The sequence below is a fragment of the Ictidomys tridecemlineatus genome, chromosome 2 (assembly GCF_052094955.1).
Source record: "Ictidomys tridecemlineatus isolate mIctTri1 chromosome 2, mIctTri1.hap1, whole genome shotgun sequence".
Lineage (NCBI taxonomy): Eukaryota > Metazoa > Chordata > Mammalia > Rodentia > Sciuridae > Ictidomys > Ictidomys tridecemlineatus.
This window is the reverse complement of record NC_135478.1, coordinates 7,417,834-7,443,902: the sequence shown is the minus strand read 5'-3', so window position 1 is coordinate 7,443,902 and position 26,069 is coordinate 7,417,834. Positions and strand designations below refer to the sequence as shown.

Below are 26,069 nucleotides of genomic sequence, written 5' to 3'. Positions count from 1 at the left end.
CTTCCAGTTCAGTGGCAGTGACCATGGAGGTAGCATCAGAATCGACTCAGGGGTAACCAGGCCATTTCCAGAAAAGAGACCTCAGCATTGGCTTCTGCAGCAGCCCAGAAAGACCTCCAGGCGACCTCAGGCTGGCAGCAGTAGAATCAGAGGCAGCAGCATTTGACACATGGGTTTTTATTCTTCCATAAAGAAAAATGAAATTATGGCATTTGCTGGTAAAGGATGGAAATGGAAAATATCATGTTAAGTGAAATAACCCATATCAGAGAGCCAAGCGTCCAATGTTTTCTCTTGTGTGTTGAAGCTTGAGCAAAGTAAGAGGGAAACAGGCAGAGGGTGCCTATGAAAATCAAAAGGGTAGGATAGGTAGGAGGCAGATGGGAAGGAAGGAGGAAGAGGTAAAGAGGGGACTCCAATGTGCACCTGGCCAAATCGTGCTGTGCACATATAGGAATATACCACAGTGACTTTCACTATTGTGTGTATCTATAAAGCAGGAATTAAAACAGGAGGTAAATAGAAGGAAGACCAGTAGAGGAGAGGAAGGGGACAGGGAAAGGAAAGGAGAAGTACTGGGAATTGAAATGGAGCACATTAATTCCATGCATGTATGGTTGTGTCAAATGAATTGCAATATTATGTATGTGATAAAACACTAACAAAAATATGTAAAGCATTCTGGGCTGGGGTTATTGCTCAGTGGTAGAGCGCTCGCTTCACACGTGCGAGGCCCTTATTCGATCCCCAGAACCACATTAAAAATAAATAAACTAAAAAAGCTATTGTGTGCGACTAAGAAATAAATATATATATTTTTTATTGTTGGTTGTTCAAAACATTACATAGTTCTTGATATATCATATTTCACATTTTGATTCAAGTGGGTTATGAACTCCCATTTTACCCCGTATACAGATTGCAGAATCAATCAGTTACACTTCCATTGATTTACATATTGACATACTCATGTCTGTTGTATTCTGCTGCCTTTCCTATCCTCTACTATCCCCCCTCCCCTCCCCTCCCCTCTTCTCTCTCTACCCCACTACTGTAATTCATTCCTCCCCCTTGTATTATTTTTCCCTTTCCCCTCACTTCCTCTTGTATGTGATTTTGTATAACCCTGACGGTCTCCTTCCATTTCCATGCAATTTCCCTTCTCTCTCCCTTTCCCTCCCACCTCTCATCCTTGTTTAATGTTGGTCTTCTTCTTGTGCTCTTCTTCCCTAGTCTGTTCTTAGTTACTCTCCTTATATCAAAGAAGATATTTGGCATTTGTTTTTTAGGGCTTGGCTAGCTTCGCTTAGCATAATCTGCTCTAATGCCATCCATTTCCCTCCAAATTCTATGATTTTGTCATTTTTTAATGCAGAGTAATACTCCATTGTGTATAAATATTATTCGATCCCCAGAACCACATTAAAAATAAATAAACTAAAAAAGCTATTGTGTGCGACTAAGAAATAAATATTTTTTTTTAAAAAAAGCATTCTTTGTGTAAAGAACAGGAAAACTGTTTCTTATCAGATAAATCTTTGTGAAACATCCTCTTACCAGAGAAATTTCTTGCAAATGTCTTCTTTTAGGCATAGCTTATCTTTCTTTCTCTAGATATTATCTTTCACAGAACAGGAATTTTAATTTTAATGGGGGGTATTGTATCAATCTCTTTCTCATGGATCATACCTTTAATATAGTATCAAAAAAGTCATAGCCAAATCCAAAGTCATCTAGATTTTCTCCTTGTATCTTGTACAATTTTTCTAGTTTTATGTTTTACATTTAGATCTATGATCCATTTTAAATTAATGTTTGTGAAGGGTATTTTATATGGGTATGTCCAGTGTTCTAACAGTATTTGTGGAAAAGGCTACCTTTTCTCTATTGTGCTGCTGTCAATTCTTTGTCAAAGGTCACTTGACTACATAGTTATTGCTTGGTCTGTAGGGATTTGATACTAATATCTTCCCAGAGACCTACATCTGTGGATGGTCAAAATCTCTTAATTAAAATTCCCTGGTATACAGCCTAAGCTCTCATATACTTTACATCATCTCTTGATTATGTTTAGTGCCTGACAAAATGTAAGCGCTATGTAATTGAAACTGGAGTTTGAAATGAAATCAGATTCTCCACTCTGCTAGTCTGTAGGTCTGCATAAGTTACATGTCTCTGCAACTGATAGAGCCCATTTTAGTATTGCAACTAATCACAGCAGGGAAATGCCTGTCTGGTCAGCTCCATGGGTCAGAGCTGGCAGAACCTGACTCTTCTTCAGTATTACTGAGCAGTGTGTTGTAGCTCTCAATGGCAGATCTCAGCAGCTGGCTGCCATTTTTTTTCCAGGTGCTTATTCACAGATTTGAAGACAAATCCACAGACATTAGAATTTGAGAGTGAAGGTGTAGTATTTCTATAACTGAAAAGAAAAGAAGCAGAACTCTCAGGGGCTGAGAGGGGAACTTGAGAGTAGGTTTCCACTTAAGTGTACTAGTCTAGGGACTTAAATAGCTACTGTATGAGGCATTCATCAATATCTGTGCTAATCAGGTCTTGAAAAAGTGCCAAGGCTCTTGCTTTGGCCTGTGACATTCTGATTAGTTAGGCCTTGAGTCTGTAGTCTTCACTCAGGTCGGCCCTACCTCCTTTTTCCTGCCACCCGGGACAAAGAAGTTGGTTGTAATGTTTGGAATGTTTTCTATAGGTTAGTTTTGTGAAATAGCCTCTTCATTTAAAGTCTCTCTCTCTCTCTCTCTCTCTCTCTCTCTCTCTCTCTTTTCGTATGGGGGGAGTGCATTTTCTTAACCTTCTTTCTGTTTTACTATCTATCCTATCTTATTCATTTTTACTTTTGTACTGTATTGATTTGGACGTAAGCACAAAAAAATACATGCTTAATACAGATGTAATTTTTTCCTATTGTATTTTCTATCCATGGTTGCTTGAATTCACAGATATAGAGGGCCAACTTATGTAGATCTGTATCTGTGCTCTCTGTTTCATTGATATATTTGGACATGACTTTTGGTGAAACCGTGTTCAACCTTATAAAATAAAAGTATTGTGTCCAACAACAACTAAAAGAATATTAAAAATAAATATAAAATATTCTGGCTGTGTCAGATCAGCTGATAAAAATATTGAGGTTCCACTGTGAATTTAGGTCAATCCTTTATTTTTTTTTATAATTTTTACACCTTTATTTTATTTATTTTTTATGTGGTGCTGAGGATCAATCTCAGCACCTTGCACATGCTAGGCAAGTGCTCTACCACTGAACTACAATCTCAGCCCAGATCAATCTTTCTTTCTTTGTCTTTCTGTGCTGGGAAGTGAACACCTAGGGGCACTTTACCAAGAGCTACATCCCCAATCCTTTAAAATTTTGTTTTTCTTTGCTTTGAAACAGGATCTTGCTAAGTTGCTGAGGTTTGCCTTGACTTCATGATCCTCCAGCCTCTCAATCCCACCCTGGGATTATAGGCTTGTGTCACCATGTCTGATTAAGATCAGTTTTTCACATTAGAGGCTGCCTTTTCCCTCACATCTGAGCTTTTTCTTTTACCTTCTCTATTTTTCTTTTCTTTCTTCTTTCCTCTCCCTCCTTCCTTTGCCTTTTTTTTTCTTCAATGGATTTGACATTTTATTTTAGTTAAATTCATCCTTCTCTGTCTTTAGAGTATCAGAAGACCAAAGTTTGACCCGATCTTATGGAAAGATATTTGTGATTCTTCGTTGCTTTCCCTCATGATATTCCTTTCCTTGTGTGCAGGATACTCAGTACTCACACCCAATCTGATCTCCCAGTGGAAACAAGAGGAGGAACTGCAGACAGTGAACACAGAACTTATCCAGGGCATCTGTACGGAGCAGCACCAGGAAGGCAAGAATCCCTGGGAGAAACTGGCCTGGGAGGAGACAAAAATAAAATAGAAATAAAGCAAAAGTTTGTTTTGTCTGAGGAGGCTCATTATCCACACATGCCTCAGAGGACTATTTTGACTGTTTATGTGTCCTCTCATACTTTCCTTGTTCTTGTCAACGATCTCCATATTTGCTTTTTTAAAGTTTGTATTTGGTATGTGTATTTTATCCTTTCTTTTTTCCTTGCCTAGTAATTTTTAAAAAATTATTAATGAAAAATTTTAATATATTTTCTATACTAATATGAAATATCAAGTTAACAGAAAAATTTTAACATAAACTTTCTTTTTTAAAAAAATTATTCATTTATTTGTTCTAATTTGTTGTACATGATAGCAGAATTCATTTTGATTCATATGAAGCCCAATTTTTCATGTCTCTTGTCCCAATAATTTCTTCTGGTCATGTTACCATCACTTTCATTCTTCATAGAACTATTTTTTATTTTTCAGCACTGGGGAACCCAGGAGTGCTTTACCACTGAGCTATATCCCATACCCTTTTTAATTTTGAGAATGGGTCTAAGTTGTTGAGGCTGTCCTTGAACTTGTGAGCCTCCTATTTCAGCCTCCGAAATAGCTGAGATTACAAGCATGTGTTACCATACTATGGTAATGTTACTATACTATGGTTTCATGGAAATATTTTTTAGTGAACTGTTTTACTTTTGATCCTTGTATCTATTAATAATGAAGTCCTGAAACAGCTACACTGCTCAAAGTCCTTTGCTCATAGGTAACTTTATTTTCTTTTATTTTTTTGTTTCAGGAATTGAGTCTCTACTTAATACTAAGGAATTAGTTGCTCTTCAAGACAACAATGGAGAAAAACCATATGAATGTAAGGAATGTGTAAAGGCCTTCAGTTGTTCCTCCATGTTCAGAGCACATATGAAAATTCATAGTAAAAAGGCAAACTATGAATGTAAGGAATGTGGGAAAACCTTCAGTTGTCCCTCTTCCTTTAAAGCACACGTGAGAGATCACAATGGTAAGGTGCAATATGAATGTAAGGAGTGTGGGAAGGCCTATAGTCATTCCTCATCCCTCACTGAACACCTAAGAACTCACAGTGGAGAAAAGCCTTATGAGTGTAAGGAATGTGGGAAGGCATTTCGACATTCTTCATCCCTTACAATACATGCAAGACTGCATACTGGAGAAAAACCCTTTGAATGTCTGGAGTGTGGAAGAACTTTCCGTACTCCCTCATCCTTTGGGATACATGTGAGAAGCCATACTGGAGAGAAACCATATGAATGTAAGGAATGCGGGAAAACCTTCAGTAGTTCTTCCCATCTTACAGTACATAGAAGAACTCACACTGGAGAGAAACCTTATGAATGTAAAAAATGTGGGAAAGCCTTTATTCGTTGGTCAGGTCTTAGTAGCCACTTGAGAACTCACACTGAGGAAAAACCCTATGAATGTAAGGAATGTGGGAAGGCATTTCGACATTCTTCATACCTTACTATACATGCAAGAATGCACACTGGAGAAAAACCCTTTGAATGTCTGGAGTGTGGAAGAGCTTTCAGTTCTGCCTCATCCTTTCGGAGACATGTGAGAATCCATACTGGAGATAAACCATATGAATGTAAGGAATGTGGGAAAGCCTTCATTAGTTCTTACTATCTTACAGTGCATAGAAGAACTCACACTGGAGAGAAACCTTATGAATGTAAAAAATGTGGGAAAGCCTTTATTCGTTTCTCAGCTCTTAGTATCCACGTGAGATCCCACACTGAGGAAAAACCCTATAAATGTAAGGAATGTGGGAAGGCATTTCGACATTCTTCATCCCTTACTATACATGCAAGACTGCACACTGGAGAAAAACCCTTTGAATGTCTAGAGTGTGGAAGAGCTTTCAGTTCTCCCTCATCCTTTGGGATTCATGTTAGAAGCCATACTGGAGAGAAACCATATGAATGTAAGGAATGTGGGAAAGCCTTCAGTAGTTCTTCCCATCTTACAGTGCATAGAAGAACTCACACTGGAGAGAAACCTTATGAATGTAAAAAATGTGGGAAAGCCTTTGTTTGTTTCTCAGCTCTTAGTATCCATATGAGAACCCACACTGAAGGAAAACCCTATGAATGTAAGGAATGTGGGAAGGCATTTCGACATTCTTCATCCCTGACTATGCATGCTAGAATGCACACTTGAGAAAAACCCTTTGAATGTCTAGAGTGTGGAAGAGCTTTCAGTTCCCCCTCATCCTTTGGGATACATGTGATTAGCCATACTGGAGGAAAACCATATTAATGTAAGGAATGTGTCAAGCCTTTATTTGTACAGCCTACTCTCGAAGATGAAAATTCACACAAGGGACAACATATAAATGTAAGGAGTAAGGGAATCTCTGCAAGAGTTTTTCTGAACTAATGCAGTTTGTGAAGTCTCATTTTGTGAAGTCTCATACTGTAGAGACATTATAAATGTGAGAAAGTAGGAGATTATCACTAATTCTTTTGAATGGTTCAGGACAACTGAGAGAAACCCTGTGTTTGTAAGGTATATGGTAAAGCCTTTTGATTTTGAACATACCTTGTGCCGCAGTCTGGCTGGGCTGTGCAAAGTAGCCTGTGGTGCGGGGGCGACAAGCAACTTGTGAAGGTGGAAACAGCGGGAGGTATATATACCCAAGTAAATACAGACAGCTTATCTCAATTAACATCATCCAGTTACAGCAATCAGTCATTAAGGAATCTTCACCATCTTAGTAATTAGACACAGCTTAACTCAATTAACATCATCTAGATACAGCAGTCAGTCATTAAGGAATCCTCATCCTCTTAATAGCTCGCTGGTGTTACTTCTCAAACCACTCCTCCTGGCAAAGTGTCAGGTGCCATCTTGACTTGCCTTTGCTCTCAACACTTGTATAAGAAAATTCAAAATTTGAGCTAGAAAAGAAGATCAGTGCCTCATTAAAGTGGACTTCTAGATTGTCATTGATTTCCAATGTTTTCTAATAGGAAGATTTAAGGTTGTATTTTTCCCTTTTCAGCTTTTATGACATACTTTTGAGTATGATGTGAGTTTCTTTAGCTGAGATGTAAATGCTATTTCCATTATGAAGTCTTTTGGACTGTTGGGAGATTGTGTGTGTACGTGTGTGTATGCTTCTCCTCTGAGACAGGGTCCAGACCTGTAACTCCTGGACTTCTGCCTTAGCCCCCTAAGTTTGGGAGTACAAGCATATATCATTGAGTCTGGCTCAAATGCATTTTTTTTTTTTTTTTTTTTTTTTGGCAGGCAGGAAAATGGTGGGTTTTTTTTTTTTTTAATTGTTTAAGTTTGAACTCACAGCATGGGCACCTTCTTCTTCTTCTTCTTCTTCTTCTTCTTCTTCGTCTTCGTCTTTGTCTTCACCTTCTTCTTCTTCGTCTTCGTCTTAGTCTTTTCCTTCGTCTTAGTCTTTTCCTTCGCCTTTGTCTGGATACTGAAAGTTGCATACCCAATAATTCCCCCCTTCCAATTAAACTAAGAGTACCAACTGTTTTTGAGAGTATTAGTATTTACTATCAAAAGCTTTTCATGTGTAATAAAAAAGTTTTAGTAAAATTAATTAGTACAAAGGCCTTGAAAGAGTATTGTCTCATGTATTTGCTGTTTTGTGTTTTATTCTTTATGTTTGTTCATGACTGGAATCTTTTTTAATTTAAATTTTTTAAGTTGTTGATGGATCTTTATTTTATTTACTTATATGTAGTGCTGAGAATCGAACCCAGTGTCTCATATACACTAGGTAAGTACTTAACTACTGAGCTACAACCCCAGCCCTCATGGCTGGAATTTTGATCTAATGTTTTAAGTTAATAATGTGTGTTATATTAATTTGGATATAGCTCAGGACTACATTTCCCTTTATCACTTCTAATCCTAGGTGATAGTTTTCTAAAATAACTTTGCAAGAAGTTTGAAAGGCTTTAGGGAAGGAGCTACAATTGCCTGCTTATTAGGACCACTATATAGGTAGACCAATGAGTAGAGACCTTGTGGGCCCCAGTTTTCAGCTTATTTTTCTGAGTATTGAAGGCCCTGATCCATCCTTGCTCAAAACTGAATGTTAAGTGCTTGACCTCAGTCTCCTCAGGGGCTGCACCTCCACAAACATCTCCATTAACTCCTGTATCCTGGCCAAACACAACTTAGATTTCTCTGGCAAGCTCTGGTGTTGCCATTTTGGCATTTTTGCTTCTCATTGCACTTCCTCTGGCACTTTCACTGCCCTGTTAGAGTTGACCAGTTTGCAGAAGGATTGTCATCATGCTCACAGTCCAGTCCCATCCTTCACTCTGCTTATGGGATTGATGTCTATACAAGCCTACCATGGTCCCAAAAGTGAGTAGACCTATGGCTAATGAAGTTATCCTGACTGTAATATAGGCAAGCCTCGGATAGGTGTCATCCTATTTTGGTAGAGGAGGATTTATATTTGATACCTTCAGACAGGGAAGATTTTACTGCCTTTATGTGAGAAGAGGAATGCTATGGGCTGTTTCAGGTACATTTTGCTACCTCTTCCCCTTTTTAAAAACATTGTATTTTAAGGGGTGGTTCTGTGGCTCAGTGGTAGAGAATTTGCCTAGCATGTGTTTGATTCTCAGCATGGCATATAAACAAATGAATAAAAGGAAGGTCTATTAACAACTAAAAATTTTTTAAAAAATTATATTTTATCTCTTAAAAGCATAACTATAGCATTTCCCTTAATCACTTTTTACTGTTTATCAAGGTATACATACACTAATGTGCAAGCTGTGTACAGCTTGATGTAATTTCCCATAGATGTATAAATCCTGGTGGACACATTTCCAGGATTCCAGGAAATTCATTTATCTCTTTCTCAATAATCTCTCCACAGAGGAAATTGGATTTTGACTCTTATTACGCTTGATTTGGTGTGCTTTTTCTGACTTTTCAAGTAAATGTTAAAACTACAACATGTACTGTGACATGTTTGGCTTCTTTTACTCAACATAATGTCTGGTTTGTCAGTTGGTCTTATTTCTCTTGGTATATGCTATATGTGGGGAATGCAATTACTGAATGATAGGGTAGACTTCAAGTGTAGTTTTGGTAGATACTTTAGATTTTCAAAAATGTTGGTTCCACCAGTAAGTCCCCAACAGTGCATGTGAGTGTTGGCTATTCTGCATACTGTGCCCACACTTTCTAACTTTAGCTTTTCAGCAGAGTGTGTGGTGGTATGTTTTTTTGTTGTTGTTGTTGTTGAAATATGCATTTTCCTGATATGTCATGATTTTGGGTACTTTTTGGTGTGCTTATTGGTTATTTGTATATCTTTATTAGGCTACCTTGTGAAGCATTTCACCTATTTTTCTTTTCTTTTTTTCTTTTGAAGTGTTTCCTTGCTGCTAAAAAGTCCTTGGCTGTAACTAAGCTTCAGTCTAGATCCTGAGGCTAAAAGATGTGCATTTATCTGTCTCCATGTCTTGGCTGTGCATCCTTTTGCATTGTCTTTTCTTCCAGCTGGGATGTTTTCTTCACAGTAGGCTTCAGAAGTTCTGTGCTGCTTTCCTCCCAAGATAATGCTTCAGGGAGAAGAGTGACATCTTTTTTGAACAGTTCCAATATAATCATCAAAATGAATCTGAGGAAGGGAGGGGGGATACTTGAACAACTAATAATAAAAAAATGAAATCTGATTAATGGCTTATTTTGTCCACCATGGCTAGGGGAATGTTAATACTCTGATTTGTTTAGGACCAACTCCCAGTTTCTCATTGAGAAACTGAGGTTAGAATTTGTTCCCCAAATCATAGAACCCTGGTAGTTATGATGCACACGGAGAGGAGAGAGTGGAAGCTGTGAGCAGGTGGGGCTCAAACTAGGGGCAATATTGCATCTTATGCTGACTTCGGGAAATACAAAGTCTGGGAACTTACCCAGTGTTTGTTAGTTCCTAGAAATTGTTTTTGAATGTTAGATGCCATATGACTTTTTAGATTGCTAAAAATTGCTCTCACTCTTTACAGAACATAAAAATAAGTAGAGATCTGAGTATTCTTTATGAGTATTTGCCTAGACCAAGATACTGAATATATTTTATGTTTTCTTTAGGACCTTTCATTGTTTGACTTCTTGCATTCAGGTTCGTCATCCATTTCAAGTATTTTTTTGTTTGATAGGGTGTGAGGTAGGATGCAGATGTATATATATGTACAGATTTATCCACTAGATCATGTTTTCCCTTAGCTTACGTAAGCAATCTATGTCTTTTGGTTTGTTTGTCTTTCCTTGGAAAAGCACCATACTATCTTAATTTGTATTGCTTTGTAGTATTTTTGGAAATCTAGTAATAAATTCTCATTTTAGAGTTTATTAATTTTTATAAAAATATTCAGGGTCCATTTTATAGAATAACCTAAGAAAAATTGAGAACTTAAGACAGAATTGCATCTTTCAATTAATGAACATGATGCAACAATCCATTTACCTAGGTTGTCTTTAACTGTTCTGAAGGTGTTCTGTAGCTTAATTGTAGAGGTCTTGAATGCCTTTGTTTAATTTATTTCTAGGTATGTGGTGTGTTTTGCTTTGTAAATTTTTTTTTTATTTTTAATTTTTGGATTAGTACATACCTTTGCAATATCTTTTTCTTACATCAGCTTTATAGCTTGTGACATAAATTTAACTCACTCAAGTAATTCTCACCGGGTTTCTAAACCTTTTATTTATTTTTCTTGTCTTATTTAATGAATAGAGATCATGAAATTGAATATCTTTTCCTTGTTCCTGTATGAAAGAGTATTCAACATCTCACCATTAAATATAATGCTACTTGTAAATTTTCATAGATAACTTTTATCAAATTAAGTGGATTCTGTTTTGTTCCTGGCTTGTCAAATGTTTTTAAAAATCACAAATTGATATTGGATTTTATCCAGTGCCTTTTCTGCATGTATCAGGGTCTTTAAAAAATACTTAATTCTGTTAACAAAATGAACTATACATTCTTTGATTTTCAGATGGTAGAACAACATGTATTACTGGAATAAATTAAATTTGTACATATTGGTCTATTAGCCTTTTCATTTTGCTAGATTCAACATGCTACTTTAAAAAATTATGTCTGTATTTATATTGGTGTTTGTTTTGTGATCTATCTATCTATCTATCTATCTATGATTTTTTTCTTGGTTTTTGTTCATTTTTTTGATACTGGGGATTGAAGCCAGGGGAAATCTACCACTGAGGCACATATCCAGCCCTTTTTATTTCGAGTCGGGTCTTGCTAAGTTGCTCAGGCTGGCCTTCAACTTACAATTCTTTCTCAGGCTCCCCAGTTGCTGGAATTACAGGTGTGTGCCCCTGTGCTTGGTTGCCCCTCTTTTTTAAAATTTCCTTTTTCTTTATTTTATTCTTCTTCAACCTCCTGTTGGCCCAGTATTCTAGTTTCTTACATGGAAAAAACATCTTTTGGAATCATGCCCCTGGTTATTGGAAATTATTGGACTTTGCCTCACCCCAGAAAACCAATAAAAGTTTCCACATCTTGCCTTGGTGAAACAGCCCAATTCCACAATCAGTGCTGTCCACCTTTGATTAAGCCCTAATTAAAGGCTTGCCTCTGTGTGCCCACAATAATGGACTTGGTGTCATTCCTATTTCCAAGCCTGAAGATTCTGTCTCCAATAACAAAGGCATTCCCTTGTCCCCCCAGACTGATATTTAACTGGATCATGCCCAGTTCTCACTCTTCCAAAATTGAAGCTGGTGGTATTGAAGATGGAAAAATTAGTTCATCCCATAGGTGTCTGGTGCTGAAGAAGTTCTAGAGCCTCATCTGTAAGTACTGGCCTCACAATAGCTGTGCTGCCTGAGACTGGGTGACTGGTGGTAGAAATGGACCCCAAGACAGACACTAAGCTGGGTCACATCTGAGTCTCACATCCAGAGGACAGATACAATTTTGGGGAGGCTGGTGATGATACAGGCTGAATGATGTAGTCTATCCCAGGAGGCATGCAGGTATCTGCCTGATGTTGGTTCATGTCTAGAGGCTCCATCTGTGAGCTTGGGCCTACACAGGGGCCTTGGTCTCTAATCTGCTCAGTCTCACAGTTGCAGGCCTGGCACTGAGCTCCAAGACAAAGACCCGAACTAGCTTTCATGACCTGCTCTCCTGTGGAGGTAGTCCTGCTCCTCCCTCATCTGTCCACTCTTGGGGGAAGGGTGATGGAGAAGTTCTGTGCCCTGGCAAACACAGTTTCAGCAGCAAGCTCACTCAGCTAGTATTGGAGGTTGTGGGACTGTGCATGCCCATAGGTGGTGGTTCTGTGATGGTGATCCAAATCACTCAGCCAATCTCCAGCCTTTTTAAAAATTCTTTTTTTTTTTTTTAGTTGTAGATGGACACAATATCTTTATTTATTTTTATGTGGTGCTGAGATTCCAACCCAGTACCTCATGCATGCTAGGCCACTGATCTACCATTGAGGTACAACCCCAGTCCCCATCTGTTTTTATTTTATTTTATTTATTTTTTTAATTTAGAGACAGAGTTTTGGCTGAGTTGCTGAGGATGCTTTGAACTCTCAAGCCTCCTGCCTCAGCCTTCCGAATTGCTGGGAAGGGTTTACAGGCTGTGCCACCTGCCAGCATGGCAGGAGGTTTCACCCAGGCCTGGTAAAGGGTTTGAAATCTAAGGCCTAGACTTGTTTCTTTCTCCCTTGCCTAGGTGGAAAGTATCTCTCCATGTTGAGCTGCTTAGAGATGGAGGAGGATGCCAACTCTTTTTGTATCCTCTTCAAACATCTTTTCTTTTTGTTCTACTAACAGCAGGCACTATGGTCTCTCAACTGGTTTCCTTAACATCCCCTGCCTTCCTACTTGGGAAGGACCCCAGGCTAGGCAAATACTCCACTACTGAGCTAAATCCCCAGTCCTTTTTGGAAATTATTTATTTATTGAGGTACTGAGGACTTAACTCAGGGGTACTAGACCAATGAGCCACATCCCTAGGCCTATTTTTGAATTTTACTTAGAGACAGTGTCTCATTGAGTTGCTTAGGGCCTGGCCCTTGCTGAGGCTGGCTTTGAACTTGTGATCCTCCTGCCTAAGCCTCCTGCGCTGCTGGGATTACAGGTGTGCGCCAGGTTGGAAGTTTTTATCTTAAGACAAGGTGTTACTAAGTTGCCCAGACTGGTTTTGACCTTCTGGCCTCAGCCTACCAGGGGTGCATTGGTTTCCTCAGCTCTTGCAAAGGTAGCTGAGAGCGCCCATAGCTCTTCAACTTGGTATTACAGCCAGATGATAGTTGCCATTATGTTCTGCTTTTCCAAACGACCTGATTATTCGTTATTTACCCTCAGCCCCTACAAAACCCATCATTTTCCGACAGCACCCAAGCAGGCCTCAATCCTGCTGGGATGTACCACCCCAAATCCCAGCCCCTGGGGCCCGCCGCTTGCTTGGTGTGCCCCGCCTCCCGCATGCAGAAACCGGAAGCGGAAGTAGGCCTCTACCCGTGTGCCTTGGGGCCTCCCGGTCAGGTGGTTCCTCAGGTGCCCTTCTCCTTTACAAGGGGTTTCCTCAGTCGGTTTCCCAGCCATCTTGGGTGCATCCCGGCTTGTAGCCCGGGCTTCCCTCAGCCCGGTGGCCCCAGACCCAGGTGGGCTCCTCCAGCGCCTGGCTCCCTGGTGACCGCATCGGGGACTCGGGGCTGCACCTGTGGCTGGCGCCTTTCCCGTAGGCGGGAGCTGCAGAGCCCTGAGGCATTTCCGGTCTCCACCTGCGGCTTCTCTGCAGAGAGCGGAAGCCGGGCTGGCGTCGGGGTTCGGGACAGGAGCCTGGAGAGGGTCTCCGCGGGGTCCCTTCCTTTCTAGCGGGCTACATTGTAGTCGCCCAGGCTCCTATGTTGACATAGGTTTGTCACTGTGTCGTGAACTGGGGGTTGGACCAGACAATCTTTTTTCTATTAATGCTGTGAATTTTACTAACCAGTGATTAACTGTCCTTGTGTGTTTTGTGGTGCTGGAGACCGAGCCCAGGGCCTCACCCATGCTCAGGGATGTTCTCCCCCTGAGCTAGGTCCCCAGCGTTTTTTTTTTTTTTTTTTTTTTTTACTTATTTTTAAATTTTGAGACTGGGTTCTCGGTGGCCAGGCTGGCCTGCAATTTGTGATCTTCCTGCTTCAGCCTTCCTAGTAGCTGGGTTTAGAGGTGTGCAGCACTGTGCTTGGCACTTCAGGAATTTTCTATTTGGTGCTTTATTTCCCATTGTTAGCACAAAAAGACTAGGCCAGATGCAAACTATGATCATTTCAGTATTTTTTTTTTCAATTTAAAATATGTTTTTAGTTGTAGATGAACACACAGTGTCTTTATTTATTTTTTTGTGGTGCTGAGGATTGAACCCTGTGCCTCACACATGGCGAGGCAAGCACTTGACCACTCAGCGCCGTCCCAGCTCTCATCAGCTTTTTATCAGGAATGGTATTATACCTCCAGTGGACTCACTGTCCTGGTGGAAATGAGCCACTGGCCAAAGGAGTTGGGCTTAAATAGGTTACACTGAGAGGTGATTTAGTGGGCATGTCAGTTTGGGCACTCAGGAATTTTGAGTTTTGGGTTTGAGGGGTCTGTGGCCAGTACCTGGAGAGGATTCATCTTGAAAGAGATTAAAAGCTTCCCAGAGATTATCATTTTAGGTTTGATGAAACACTTTCTCCCCACTTGTGGCCCAAGTCTGAAAAGGATTTATCTTTCAAGAGATGAAGGCTATCGATGTATGGCTTTCTTTTTCACTCCCTCTTCCCAGGCTGCACTATCTTGGGGTTTTTCATTTTCCATAACTAACAGCCATGACTGCTTGTGGTAGGGTGAGCACAAATATTACCTAAGTAAAATGATATTAAAGAGTAGTTGGTGTGGGTATTAAGAAAAATATCCTTGCCCAAGGCCAATGGCTTGGAAGAGGAGCTTAGAGATATCACGTTTGAATAGTCTTTCCTCTGACACTATAGTGCCCAACAGTGTTCTAGGTTAAAATCTGATAATAGGGAAAAGGAATTCTAATAACAACTAAGTTGTAAGTAAGGCATGTGTCCAGAAATGTACTCAGGCATTTAGGCTTTGAAGACAAGTAGACTTGTCATACTCTGGCTTAGCAGTTTTGTAATACTAATCCTCCTGCCTAAGCCTCCCAAGTAACTGGGGTTATAGGTGTGTACCACTCTGTCTGGCTTTCTAGCTGTTTTATGTATTTATTTAAAAGGACTATATGGCATTCAATTGAATGTGAATGTGATTACAAACGTCTTACAGAAAAGAGGTTCTAGATTTACATACTTGGCTTCACAGATTAGATTTCATTCATCCATCCATCCATTAAGAGTTTTCATTCATCAGATATTCAAAGGTTCATATGTCCTAGGCTGTTGAGAGCCACAGCTGAAGGGGCCCCAGCAAACTTCCACCTGCCAGCTGATGATTGGCTCACAGCCGCCCAGCAACTTCTAGCAGCCAACTGATTGGCTCCTCTGCGGTGATGCTCATTGGGCTGTTTCCGTGCCCTTTCAGACCACAGAGCTGCTCATTGGGGGACTATTTTGTCTCTGCCCACACAACCCAGCTAATCTGCCTCAAGAGCAGGAGGAGTGGGGGAGGTGGAGAGGCTTGTGGGAAGCTGGTTGTGGCAGTTGGGCTCTGAAGGTTTTTCCTGAAGAGCTGTTTTGTTTGGCATGTGTGGTTCTAAAAATAAAGTTCGTTTCTTTTGACAAGTGGCTCCTGAATTGTGCCTAGCCAGATTGTGGCACTAGGCAGTGAGGAACAATGAATTCTGGGTCTTGCTATCACAATGTGTCTTGTGATGGGTATTGCCTAGCTGTTTTAGAACACAGGGTGGCCGTCTGTTTCTTTATTGGATCATATAGGAAATATTTTAGGTTTTGAAGACCAGAGAATTTCTATTGCAAGGAAATTCTCATTTTAGTACAAAAGCACTAAGGTAAAGCTTATAAAGAAATGTTTTGTTGTGTTCCAGTCAAACTGATGTACACAAATAGAGGACTGATTAGCTCATGCCTATTTTGCCAAATCCTGGCCTAGAATAAAGAAAATTTGCTACTTGTGGGCCTGCCATAAAGATGTGCTGTGCAGGCTCATAGGCCTCTCAGGTTTGTGAGGGAAAAATTCCTTTCCCTCAGTGTGTTTTCATTCATTAAAACTTCATCATATGCCTGTAATGCCAACTACTTGGAAGACTAAGAAAGGAGGTTCTGAGTTTAAGGGCATAGGCAATTTAGGAAGACCCTGTCTCAAATTAAAATATGAAAAGGGCTGTGGATGTAGCTCAGGAGTAGAGTGCTTCTGTATTGAATCCCCAGCAAGGTGGAGAAGGAACAAATAAAGAAAAACTCATTTAATCTTGGGTTTCATGTTGTGCAGATTTGCTATGATATAACTAAGGTAGCAAGTGAAATTATTTCTGTTACAAGGAACTGATTGTATCATTGTGGAAATTATTTCATTTAGAATATTTCTCTCATTTCTGCCACAAGTTCTGGAGCAATATGGAACTGGAATTGGTCACCAAGTGTGATATTGTGTGGTCTGTATTTGGTCTTAGTCCAGGGTCCTGGTACAGAATTTCTAAGACCTGTGGAATGTCTGGAATGATAAAAATAGCTTTGTATGCCCATAAGATGACTAGTGGCTGGTAGGCTGTAGATAACCTAAGGATCATGGCTGGTCCAGAAAGATGGAGGCATGATTAAAGGATTGAAACTTTCGCACACGTCAAACTCTAGGAAGGCAGATAGACTGAGGGTTAAGTTGATAACCAGTGGCTACAAGTAAAGCCTCTATGAGAACCCCAGAAGAGTGGGTTTGGGGAGCTTCACGATAGCTGAACATATTGAGGTTCTTGGGCATGGAAGCTCTGCACCTTTCCCACCATACTGTGTCCTATCCATCTCTTTTTCTGGCCATCCATCTATGTACTTTGTAATATTCTTTATAAGAAACTAGTAAACACAGGGATGTATTTCTTTGCATTCTTTGAGTGGTCCCAGCAAATTCCCTCCCTCAAGGAGGAGGTAGCCTGTTGGTCAGAGGTGTATGTGACAACCTACTACCTGTGACTGGCTTCAGGACTTGAGAAAGTATTGTGGGACTGAGCCCTCAACCTGTGGAATGGCAGTATCTCCAGCTAGATGGTAAAATAGGTTTATTAAATTATCAGATACCCAGTGGGTGTCTGCTCGACTGCTTGATGTGTGCAGATCCCCCTGACATCTTGTAACAGAAGTATTTTTGCTAAATTAGGTGATTGTATAATAGTAATTGTGTGTGTCCTCATTATAATTATACTGTGAAGAGATAAATTTATTTTTTTGGAATTGATAAGTCTATCAGAATTTGATCAACCAGAAAGTATATGTGGGTAGAAAGGGAAAGAGATCTGCTGACTGAGTCCTGATATAGACTTGGTGAGAACACAGAATCTTCTTAGCCTCCCCTGAATTGATTCTCAGGTCCCCAGTGCTGAGAGCCTCACCCGTCATCTCGCACACACTGGAGGAATTGTACCTTTCTGAACAGAGTTTGTGGCATCTTTTAGGACTCGGTGACCTTTGAGGATGTTGTTGAGAGCCACAGCCAAAGGGGCCCCAGCAAACTTCCAGCTGCCAGCAAGCTTCAGACTGCCCCAGCAACATCTAGCTGATTGGCTCCTCTGCGGTGATGTTCATTGGGCTGTTTCCCTGCCCTTCAGACTGCCAGCTGATGATTGGCTCACAGCTGCCCCAGCAACATCTAGCTGATTGGCTCCTCCACGGAGCTGCTCATTGGGTGACTTCTTTGGCTCTGCCCACGCAACCCAGCCAATCGGCCTCAAGAGGAGGAGGATTGTGGGAGGAAAAGGCTGGTGTGGGGGAGAGAGGTTTGTGGAAGCCGGTGGTGGCAGTTGGGCTCTGAGGGTTTTTCCCTGGAGCTGTTTTGTTTGGCGTTTGTAGTTCTAAAAATAAAGTTAGTTTCTTTTTGACAAGTGGCTCCTGATTTGTGCCAAGCCAGACTTCGGCATTTGGTGGCTCGCACGGGGAGCAACTGAGGGTAAGTAAACTGCTCGCCCCTGAGGGCAGGGCGAGAGGATGGGGAGCCATTCTAAGATTCCTCTTTTGTTTTGCTTCATTTTTGTTTTAACTTGCCTGTCCCTGGAGATGAGTAAGAGGGAAGACAAACCACTCACATCTGAGGAAAAACTATTTGCGTTTGAGGAACAGATAGGGAGAAAGGACGGATGCATATGTCAGGAGGATAGAAAGGCTGTTATAATGATTTTGTGTGGTTCCCTTTTTATTGGATTCTGTCTCGGTTTTGTTTGGCGTCATCTTGTTGGGTTGTATTATAGTAGAAATACGGGATCAGCAATTAGTAAAAAACAAACCGAAAGAGTGTTAAGTAAATTGTTAGAGGAAGGAAGCTTCCCAGTAAAATCAAGAGCAGTCAGGGCATACGTTGATGTAATACAAGAATATAGCCCATGGCTTTTTAAGGAGGAGCTGTTAGATATATCACAATGGAACCATCATGGTGAAGATTTAAAAAGAATAGAAAAGAACAACCCAGGGACTCTGCCAGTTGGCACATTGTCATTGTGGACGTTGGTATCTAGTTTGCTTAGTCCAAAGCCTTCAGTTCAGACAGAGGTAGAGGAAGAAGAAGACATATTGATTCAAGTAGAAGAGGAAGTCTCTCAAGTTAGTCAGACAGAGGAAAAGATTCAAGTAAAAGCTCGAGCTAGTCAGAAAGAGGAAAAGATTCAAGTAAAAGAGAAGGTCTTTCGAGATAGTGAGACAGAGGAAGGAAGTTTAGAGCAGAAAAATCTATCAGGGGAAAAGTTAAAACAGGTGACTGCTAATAAGACCCTTTTGTTAGAGAGCGTAAGTGTCCAACCAACAGCACCGCCTCTACAGGAGACTGCTACTAACAGCATTCTATCACCAGAGGGCGTAAGTGTTCAACCAACAGCGCCACCTCTACAGGAGACTGCTACTAACAGCACTCTATCACTAGAGGGCATAAGTGTCCAATCAACAGCACCACCTCCATATGCTAAGAGACTCCCAACCCCCGCAGTTGATAGTTTGGATCCTGAGACAGGATCTCAAGTATGCCCTGTATTTGAGGTAGGAGGGCAGCGAACTTACCAGGGTTTAAATTTCAAATCAGTGAAGGAGCTAAAAGAGGCTGTAGCAACCTATGGTCCTCAAGCACCCTTCACTGTAAGCTTGGTCGAATCCATTACCAACTTAAGCATGACGCCAGCAGATTGGGCTAGTTTGTGTAAAGCTGTGCTAAATGGAGGACAATACCTGTTATGGAAGGTTGCCAATGAGGAATTTTGCAAGGAGACGGCTAGTCGAAATGCAGCAGCTGGTTATCCTCAGAGAAATCTAGATATGTTGTTAGGAAAGGGACCTTATGAGGATCGGCAGCAACAACTTGCATATGATCCTGGTGTATATTTACAAATTGCTGTAGATGCAGTTAGGGCATGGAAGTCTTTACAAGAACCTGGAGGTTTACAAGGTCAATTATCTAAGATAATACAAGGAGCTAATGAACCTTACGCTGAATTTGTAGATAGGCTTATTCAAACAGCTACCAGAGTTTTTGGGAATACAGAACAAGCAATGCCATTTATAAAACAACTGGCTTATGACCAAGCGAATCGTTGGTGTAGAGATATCATTAGACCATGGAAACAGGAAGATTTAAACACATATATTAAATTATGTAGAGACATTAATGAACAAGGGCAAATTGTGGCAGCTGCAGTAAAACAAGCTTTAGATGCCAGAGACATTAATGAACAAGGGCAAATTGTGGCAGCTGCAGTAAAACAGGCTTTAGATGCCAGAGACATTAATGAACAAGGGCAAATTGTGGCAGCTGCAGTAAAACAGGTTTTGGATGCCAGAGACATTAATGAACAAGGGCAAATTGTGGCAGCTGCAGTAAAACAGGCTTTAGATGCCAGGCCAAGAACATGCTACAATTGTCAACAAACAGGACATTTTAAAAGGAATTGCCCCATAGGAGGAGGGTTTAACAAAACTAGGTATCAAACAAGTAGAATACCGGGTATTTGCCCACGATGCCGTAGAGGGAGACATTGGGCTAATGAATGCCGTTCTCAAACCACCATAGAGGGTACTCCATTATATTGGGCTAATGAATACCGTCCTCAAACCGCCATAGAGGGTACTCCATTATCAAAAAACGAACAAGGACAAGGTGTTTATCCACAATATCGTGGACAAAGGCATCAGGCTCCGTTGCCAAAAAATGGACAGGGGGCCCCAATGCTCCGGGGCCCCAAACCACAAATATACGGAGCACTGGAGGAACCCAGCAACCCCAGCAACCCCATCAGGGTAGTGCCCAGCACATCAGATCCCTCATCAGACAAACCAGAGGGAGCGCAGGGTTGGACATCTGCGCCTCCACCAAATCAGTACTAACTCCAGAGATGGGAGTTCAAATCATTCCCACAGGGGTAAAAGGACCTCTTCCCAAAGGAACAGTAGGCTTATTATTGGGACGCAGCTCTTCTACTCTAAAAGGACTTTTGATAAGTCCTGGGGTAATTGATTCCAATTATGAAGGTGAAATAAAAATTATAGCCAGTTCTCCAAAGGGTATATCAGTAATTTCACCAGGAGATAGAATAGCACAGTTACTAATAATACCAAGCCTACATGATAAATTTTCCAGTCATGTTGTAGAAAGAGGTTCCAAGGGATTAGGCTCCACAGGTGTAGATTGGGCTATGCTTTCTTTAAATTTAGATTCTCGCCCCATGCTAAAACTAAATATTCAAGGACATGAATTTAATGGGCTACTGGATACAGGTGCAGATCTTAGCATCATCTCTCGTCAAGAATGGCCAAAACATTGGCCATTACAACAAGCCACTCAATCGCTTCGAGGCCTAGGAGTGGCGACTAATCCCGATAGAAGTGCAATGCTATTAGATTGGAAGGATCCTGAAGGATGTGAAGGAACTATACAGCCATATGTATTGGATCATCTTCCCGTAAATTTATGGGGACGAGATGTCTTAGATCAATTAGGTTTGACATTAACAAATAATATCAATCAAAATGCACCCACTATTATGGCTAGACAAGGTTTTAGGAAAGGAAAAAGATTAGAAAGACAAGAACAATGTATAGCAGCACCAATACAAATAGATCAAGGAACAGACAGACATGGGTTGGATTTTCACAAAGGGCCACTGAGACAATAAAAATTACATGGAAATCAGAAAGACCAGTATGGGTTCCTCAGTGGCCCTTGACTAAAGAAAAGACACAAGTAGCCCATGATCTGGTCAAACAACAATTAGCGGAAGGACATATACAACCTTCTGTATCTCCCCATAATACTCCCATTTTTGTCATCAAAAAGAAATCTGGTAAATGGAGATTACTGCAAGATTTAAGAGCCATTAACAATGAAATGGTCATTATGGGACCTGCTCAATCGGGGATTCCTCAATTGTCTGCTTTGCCAAAAACTTGGTATGTTTTAGTTATAGATATTAAAGATTGTTTTTTTTCAATTCCAATTCATCCTGAGGATAGTCCACGTTTTGCATTTACTATCCCTGCACTAAATCATGAAGGTCCTGATCAGAGATATGAATGGAAAGTACTCCCTCAAGGGATGGCTAACAGCCCAACTATGTGTCAAATTTATGTTAACAAAGTAATCCAGCCACTTAGAAATCAAAATCCTGAACTACAAATATTTCACTATATGGATGATGTGTTATTGGCACACAAAGCTAAAAACACATTGCTAGAATGTTATGCCACACTTACAAACTTATTAAAAAATTATAATCTAGAGATAGCAATAGATAAAGTGCAATTAAATTTTCCAATTAATTATTTAGGAGTTCTATTATCCTCAACCATGGTCCGTCCACCAAAAATTCAAATACGAGTAGATCAACTCAAATCACTTAATGACTTTCAAAAGTTATTAGGAGACATAAATTGGATAAGGCCTTATCTAGGTATTCCAACAGGAGAATTGGGACCTTTATTTGATATCCTAAAAGGTCCATCAGATCCAAATTCACCCCGAATGTTAACGCCTGAAGCAAGAAAGGCATTAAAAATCATTGAAACATATATGGAAAATATGCATTTGGATAGAATTGATATAAGTTTGCCTTTATTATTTATTGTACTACCAACAAAATATATTCCTACAGGAGTATTTTGGCAAGAAGGTCCATTATTATGGATACATTTATCTTATTCTCCTAACACTATTCTTACTAGGTATCCTGAGGCTGTAGGACAATTAATACTCAAAGGAATAAAAACAGCAAAGGCAGTGTTTGGAATTTCTCCCCATAAAATTATTACTCCATATACTATGAATCAAATTGATGAATTAGCTAATGAGTTAAATACTTGGGCAATAATAATGTGCAAATCTAATGTTTCATTTGATAACCACTTACCATCTAATCCTTTATTGTCTTTTTGGTCATTGCATCCTGTAATTTTTCCAAAAATGACAAGAAAAACACCTATCATGAATGCTCCAAATATATTCACTGATGGGTCAAATAATGGTACAGCAGCAATAGTTACACCTGATCAAGCTTTTACATTTTTAGTACCCAAACAATCAGCTCAAAAGGTAGAGCTTAATGCAGTATTACAAACTTTTGTGATGTTTAAAGATTCTGTATTTAATTTATTTTCTGATAGCCAGTATATAGTTAATGCTATAGTATCCCTTGAAGATGCTGGTAGAATTTCCCCTTCTTCTACTGTTTTCTCTTTGTTTTCCACTATACAAAGTTTAATCTGGGACAGAAAAGATCCATTCTTTATAGGACATATCAGGGCACATACAGGATTGCCTGGAGCCCTTAGTTTGGGCAATGATTTAGCAGATAAAACTACACGTGACATACATATTTTCTCTATACTAGAAGAAGCTATAAATTTTCATGAAAGATTCCATGTCAATGCTAATACTTTACAAAAGCGTTTTAAAATAACTAAGGAACAAGCTAGACAAATAATAAAACAATGTCAAAATTGTGTGACCTTTTTACCACAAGTTAATCTTGGAGTCAATCCTAGAGGATTGATGCCTAACCATATTTGGCAGATGGACGTCACACACTTGCCAGAATTTGGAAAATTAAAATATTTGCATGTTACAGTTGATACTTCTTCTGGATTTTTGATGGGCTCCCTTCATGCCGGTGAAAAAACTAAAGATGTTATAGCTCATTGCTTACAAAATTTTGCCACTGTGGGCATTCCAAAACAGTTAAAAACAGATAATGCCCCTGGTTATACGTCTACTTCTTTTAAACAATTTTGCTCATCATTTGGCATTACTCATATAACAGGAATCCCATACAATCCACAGGGTCAAGGCATAGTTGAAAGAGCTCATCAAACTATTAAAATGTACTTATTAAAGCAAAAAGACGGAATTGGGAAGGGGTATATATTCCCCAAAGATAAACTTAAAATAACTCTTTTTACTCTAAACTTTTTAAATTTGGATTCATCAGGACTTAGTGCTGCAGAAAGGCATATGTGTCCAAAAAATGTACATAAGCCCAAGGTACTTTGGAAAGATATTCTAACAGGACAATGGAAAGGTCCTGACCCAGTAATTGTCTGGAATCGGGGGTCTGTTTGTGTGTTTCCACAGGAAGAACAGCAGCCGATTTGGATTCCAGAGAGATTAACCAAGGTTCTGACCCAGAACAGCAGCCGATTTGGATTCCAGAGAGATTAACCAAGGTTCTGACCCAGTGATTGTCTGGAGTCGGGGGCCTGTTTGTGTGTTTCCACAGGGAGAACAGCAGCTGATTTGGATTCCGGAGAGATTAACTAAAATCCTGACCCAGTGATTGTCTGGAGTCGGGGGTCTGTTTTTGTGTTTCCACAGAGAGAACAGCAGCCGATTTGGATTCCAGAGAGATTAACTAAAGCGATTTCTACAGACCAAAAAGAAGATGATTTAGCTCAAATCCATAATAGCTGATATCCAAAACTCCAATTTGGCTATCCTTACATCTGCGACAGAACCAGGATGCTTTTTTCAATATCTATTTTATTATTGCCCTTTCCCATATCATGAAGTTCTATTTTATTTTTTTGAGCTCATACAGACCTAGGTTAATGTTTTGCTGATCAGTTCTATTTTTTTTTGACTATAGAGTTTTTAAACATTGCAATAGAGATTTTACCTGTAAAAAGTTATAAGGCCTTTACTATTGTGTTATGTGTTGTATGTATTATATTATGTGTGCACACTTGTGTTTTGTGTTATATGTTTGAATGTACGTATGTCCAATGTACATATTTCTATATATCATATATGATGAGCGCTCATGAAAAGATGGATCCAAATATTTTTTTTTTATTCACGTGATTTAAATGGTTTAATTTAAATTGGGTAAATAACTGTTAAGAATTGTTTTAATATGTAAACAAAAAAGGAGGTTAACAGATCTGTTTGTTTACTCTCACCTTTCGTTTTCATTATATTTAATAATTCTCTTCACTATAATGTAAATTGTTAAGAAAATTGTTTTCTTTTAGTGCCTTCTGGAATGTTACCTAATTTTTTCTTTAGCCATTATTGCCAGAATTTCTATCTTCATCCCAGTGCCGATGAAGATAATATAAATTGTTAAGAAAATTGTTTTCTTTTAAGAAAATTGTTTTCTTTTAGTGCCTTCTGGAATGTTACCTAATTTTTTCTTTAGCCATTATTGCCAGAATTTCTATCTTCATCCCAGTGCCGATGAAGATAATATAAATTGTTAAGAAAATTGTTTTCTTTTAGTGTCTTCTGGAATGTTACCTAATTTTTTCTTTAGTCATTATTGCCAGAATTCCTATCTTCATCCCTGTGCCGGTGAAGACAAAGATAAAACTAATCTACAGTTTCTGCAATAGCCATCACTGAACTGCTTACAGAACTTACACTGAACTGCTTACAGAACTATGTGTCACTTGTATGCATTGTGAACTATCTGTTGGTGCAGCGACTTGTGTAGTGTTGGGATATTTTTGCTGATGATATCATCGGTGGTACAATTTTCCCAAAAGGAGCCGTCAATTGACTTGGTATATCTTCCTCCCTTCTGCTTGTTATGATCATTCAGCTAAAATTTGGGGGTCAACAGAGGTGAGGCAAAGAACCTCACACCCCCCCCCCCCCGCTGAGACCTCTCCACAGGTGTGGCTGTACTGGACCGGTAGTCAATGACGGGTAAGATCCAATTACAATGGTACCAACCTAAGACAGGAGGCTGACGCCCTGAGGTCAGCTCATCCGAAGACGGGTAAGGACCATATGTATTGGACGACCTAAGGCAGGCACGGTCCATAAGCCACATGCTTGTTGTTTAAACAGAGAGGGGGAGATGTTGAGAGCCACAGCCAAAGGGGCCCCAGCAAACTTCCAGCTGCCAGCAAGCTTCAGACTGCCCCAGCAACATCTAGCTGATTGGCTCCTCTGCGGTGATGTTCATTGGGCTGTTTCCCTGCCCTTCAGACTGCCAGCTGATGATTGGCTCACAGCTGCCCCAGCAACATCTAGCTGATTGGCTCCTCCACGGAGCTGCTCATTGGGTGACTTCTTTGGCTCTGCCCACGCAACCCAGCCAATCGGCCTCAAGAGGAGGAGGATTGTGGGAGGAAAAGGCTGGTGTGGGGGAGAGAGGTTTGTGGAAGCCGGTGGTGGCAGTTGGGCTCTGAGGGTTTTTCCCTGGAGCTGTTTTGTTTGGCGTTTGTAGTTCTAAAAATAAAGTTAGTTTCTTTTTGACAAGTGGCTCCTGATTTGTGCCAAGCCAGACTTCGGCAGATGTGGCTGTGGACTTTACCCAGCAGGAGTGGGCTTTGCTGGATCTTGAACAGAGATGTGATGCTGGAAACCTTCCAGAACCTGGTCTCACTAGGTAAGATTGGCAGTGTTGTTCATGTAAAGTTTAGAAAACAGTTTTATCTACTAGTTGACATTGTTTTGTGCTGAGGAGTGGGAATACTTTGTAAATAAGACAAACATGGTCACTGATCACAGGGTGCCTACGATCCAGAGGCT

The 26,069-nt window shown here is 40.1% G+C and overlaps 1 protein-coding gene across 2 annotated transcripts in view; it reads left to right on the top strand.

Moving 5' to 3' along the window:
* The window catches only part of LOC101973136 (uncharacterized), a 37,593-nt gene extending 12,490 nt beyond the window's left edge, over positions 1–25,103 (top strand). The window contains exons 4-5 of one of the 2 annotated variants that reach the window (XM_078028759.1): positions 3,776–3,886; positions 4,696–10,971. In XM_078028759.1, the coding sequence (XP_077884885.1) occupies positions 3,776–3,886; positions 4,696–6,095 (1,511 nt within the window). In that variant the 3' untranslated portion in view covers positions 6,096–10,971. Of the gene's footprint in view, positions 1–3,775; positions 3,887–4,695; positions 10,972–17,553 lie in introns of those variants that run through there. The other variant, XM_078028752.1, reaches the window with a different exon arrangement.
* Positions 25,104–26,069: the final 966 nt, after the last annotated feature.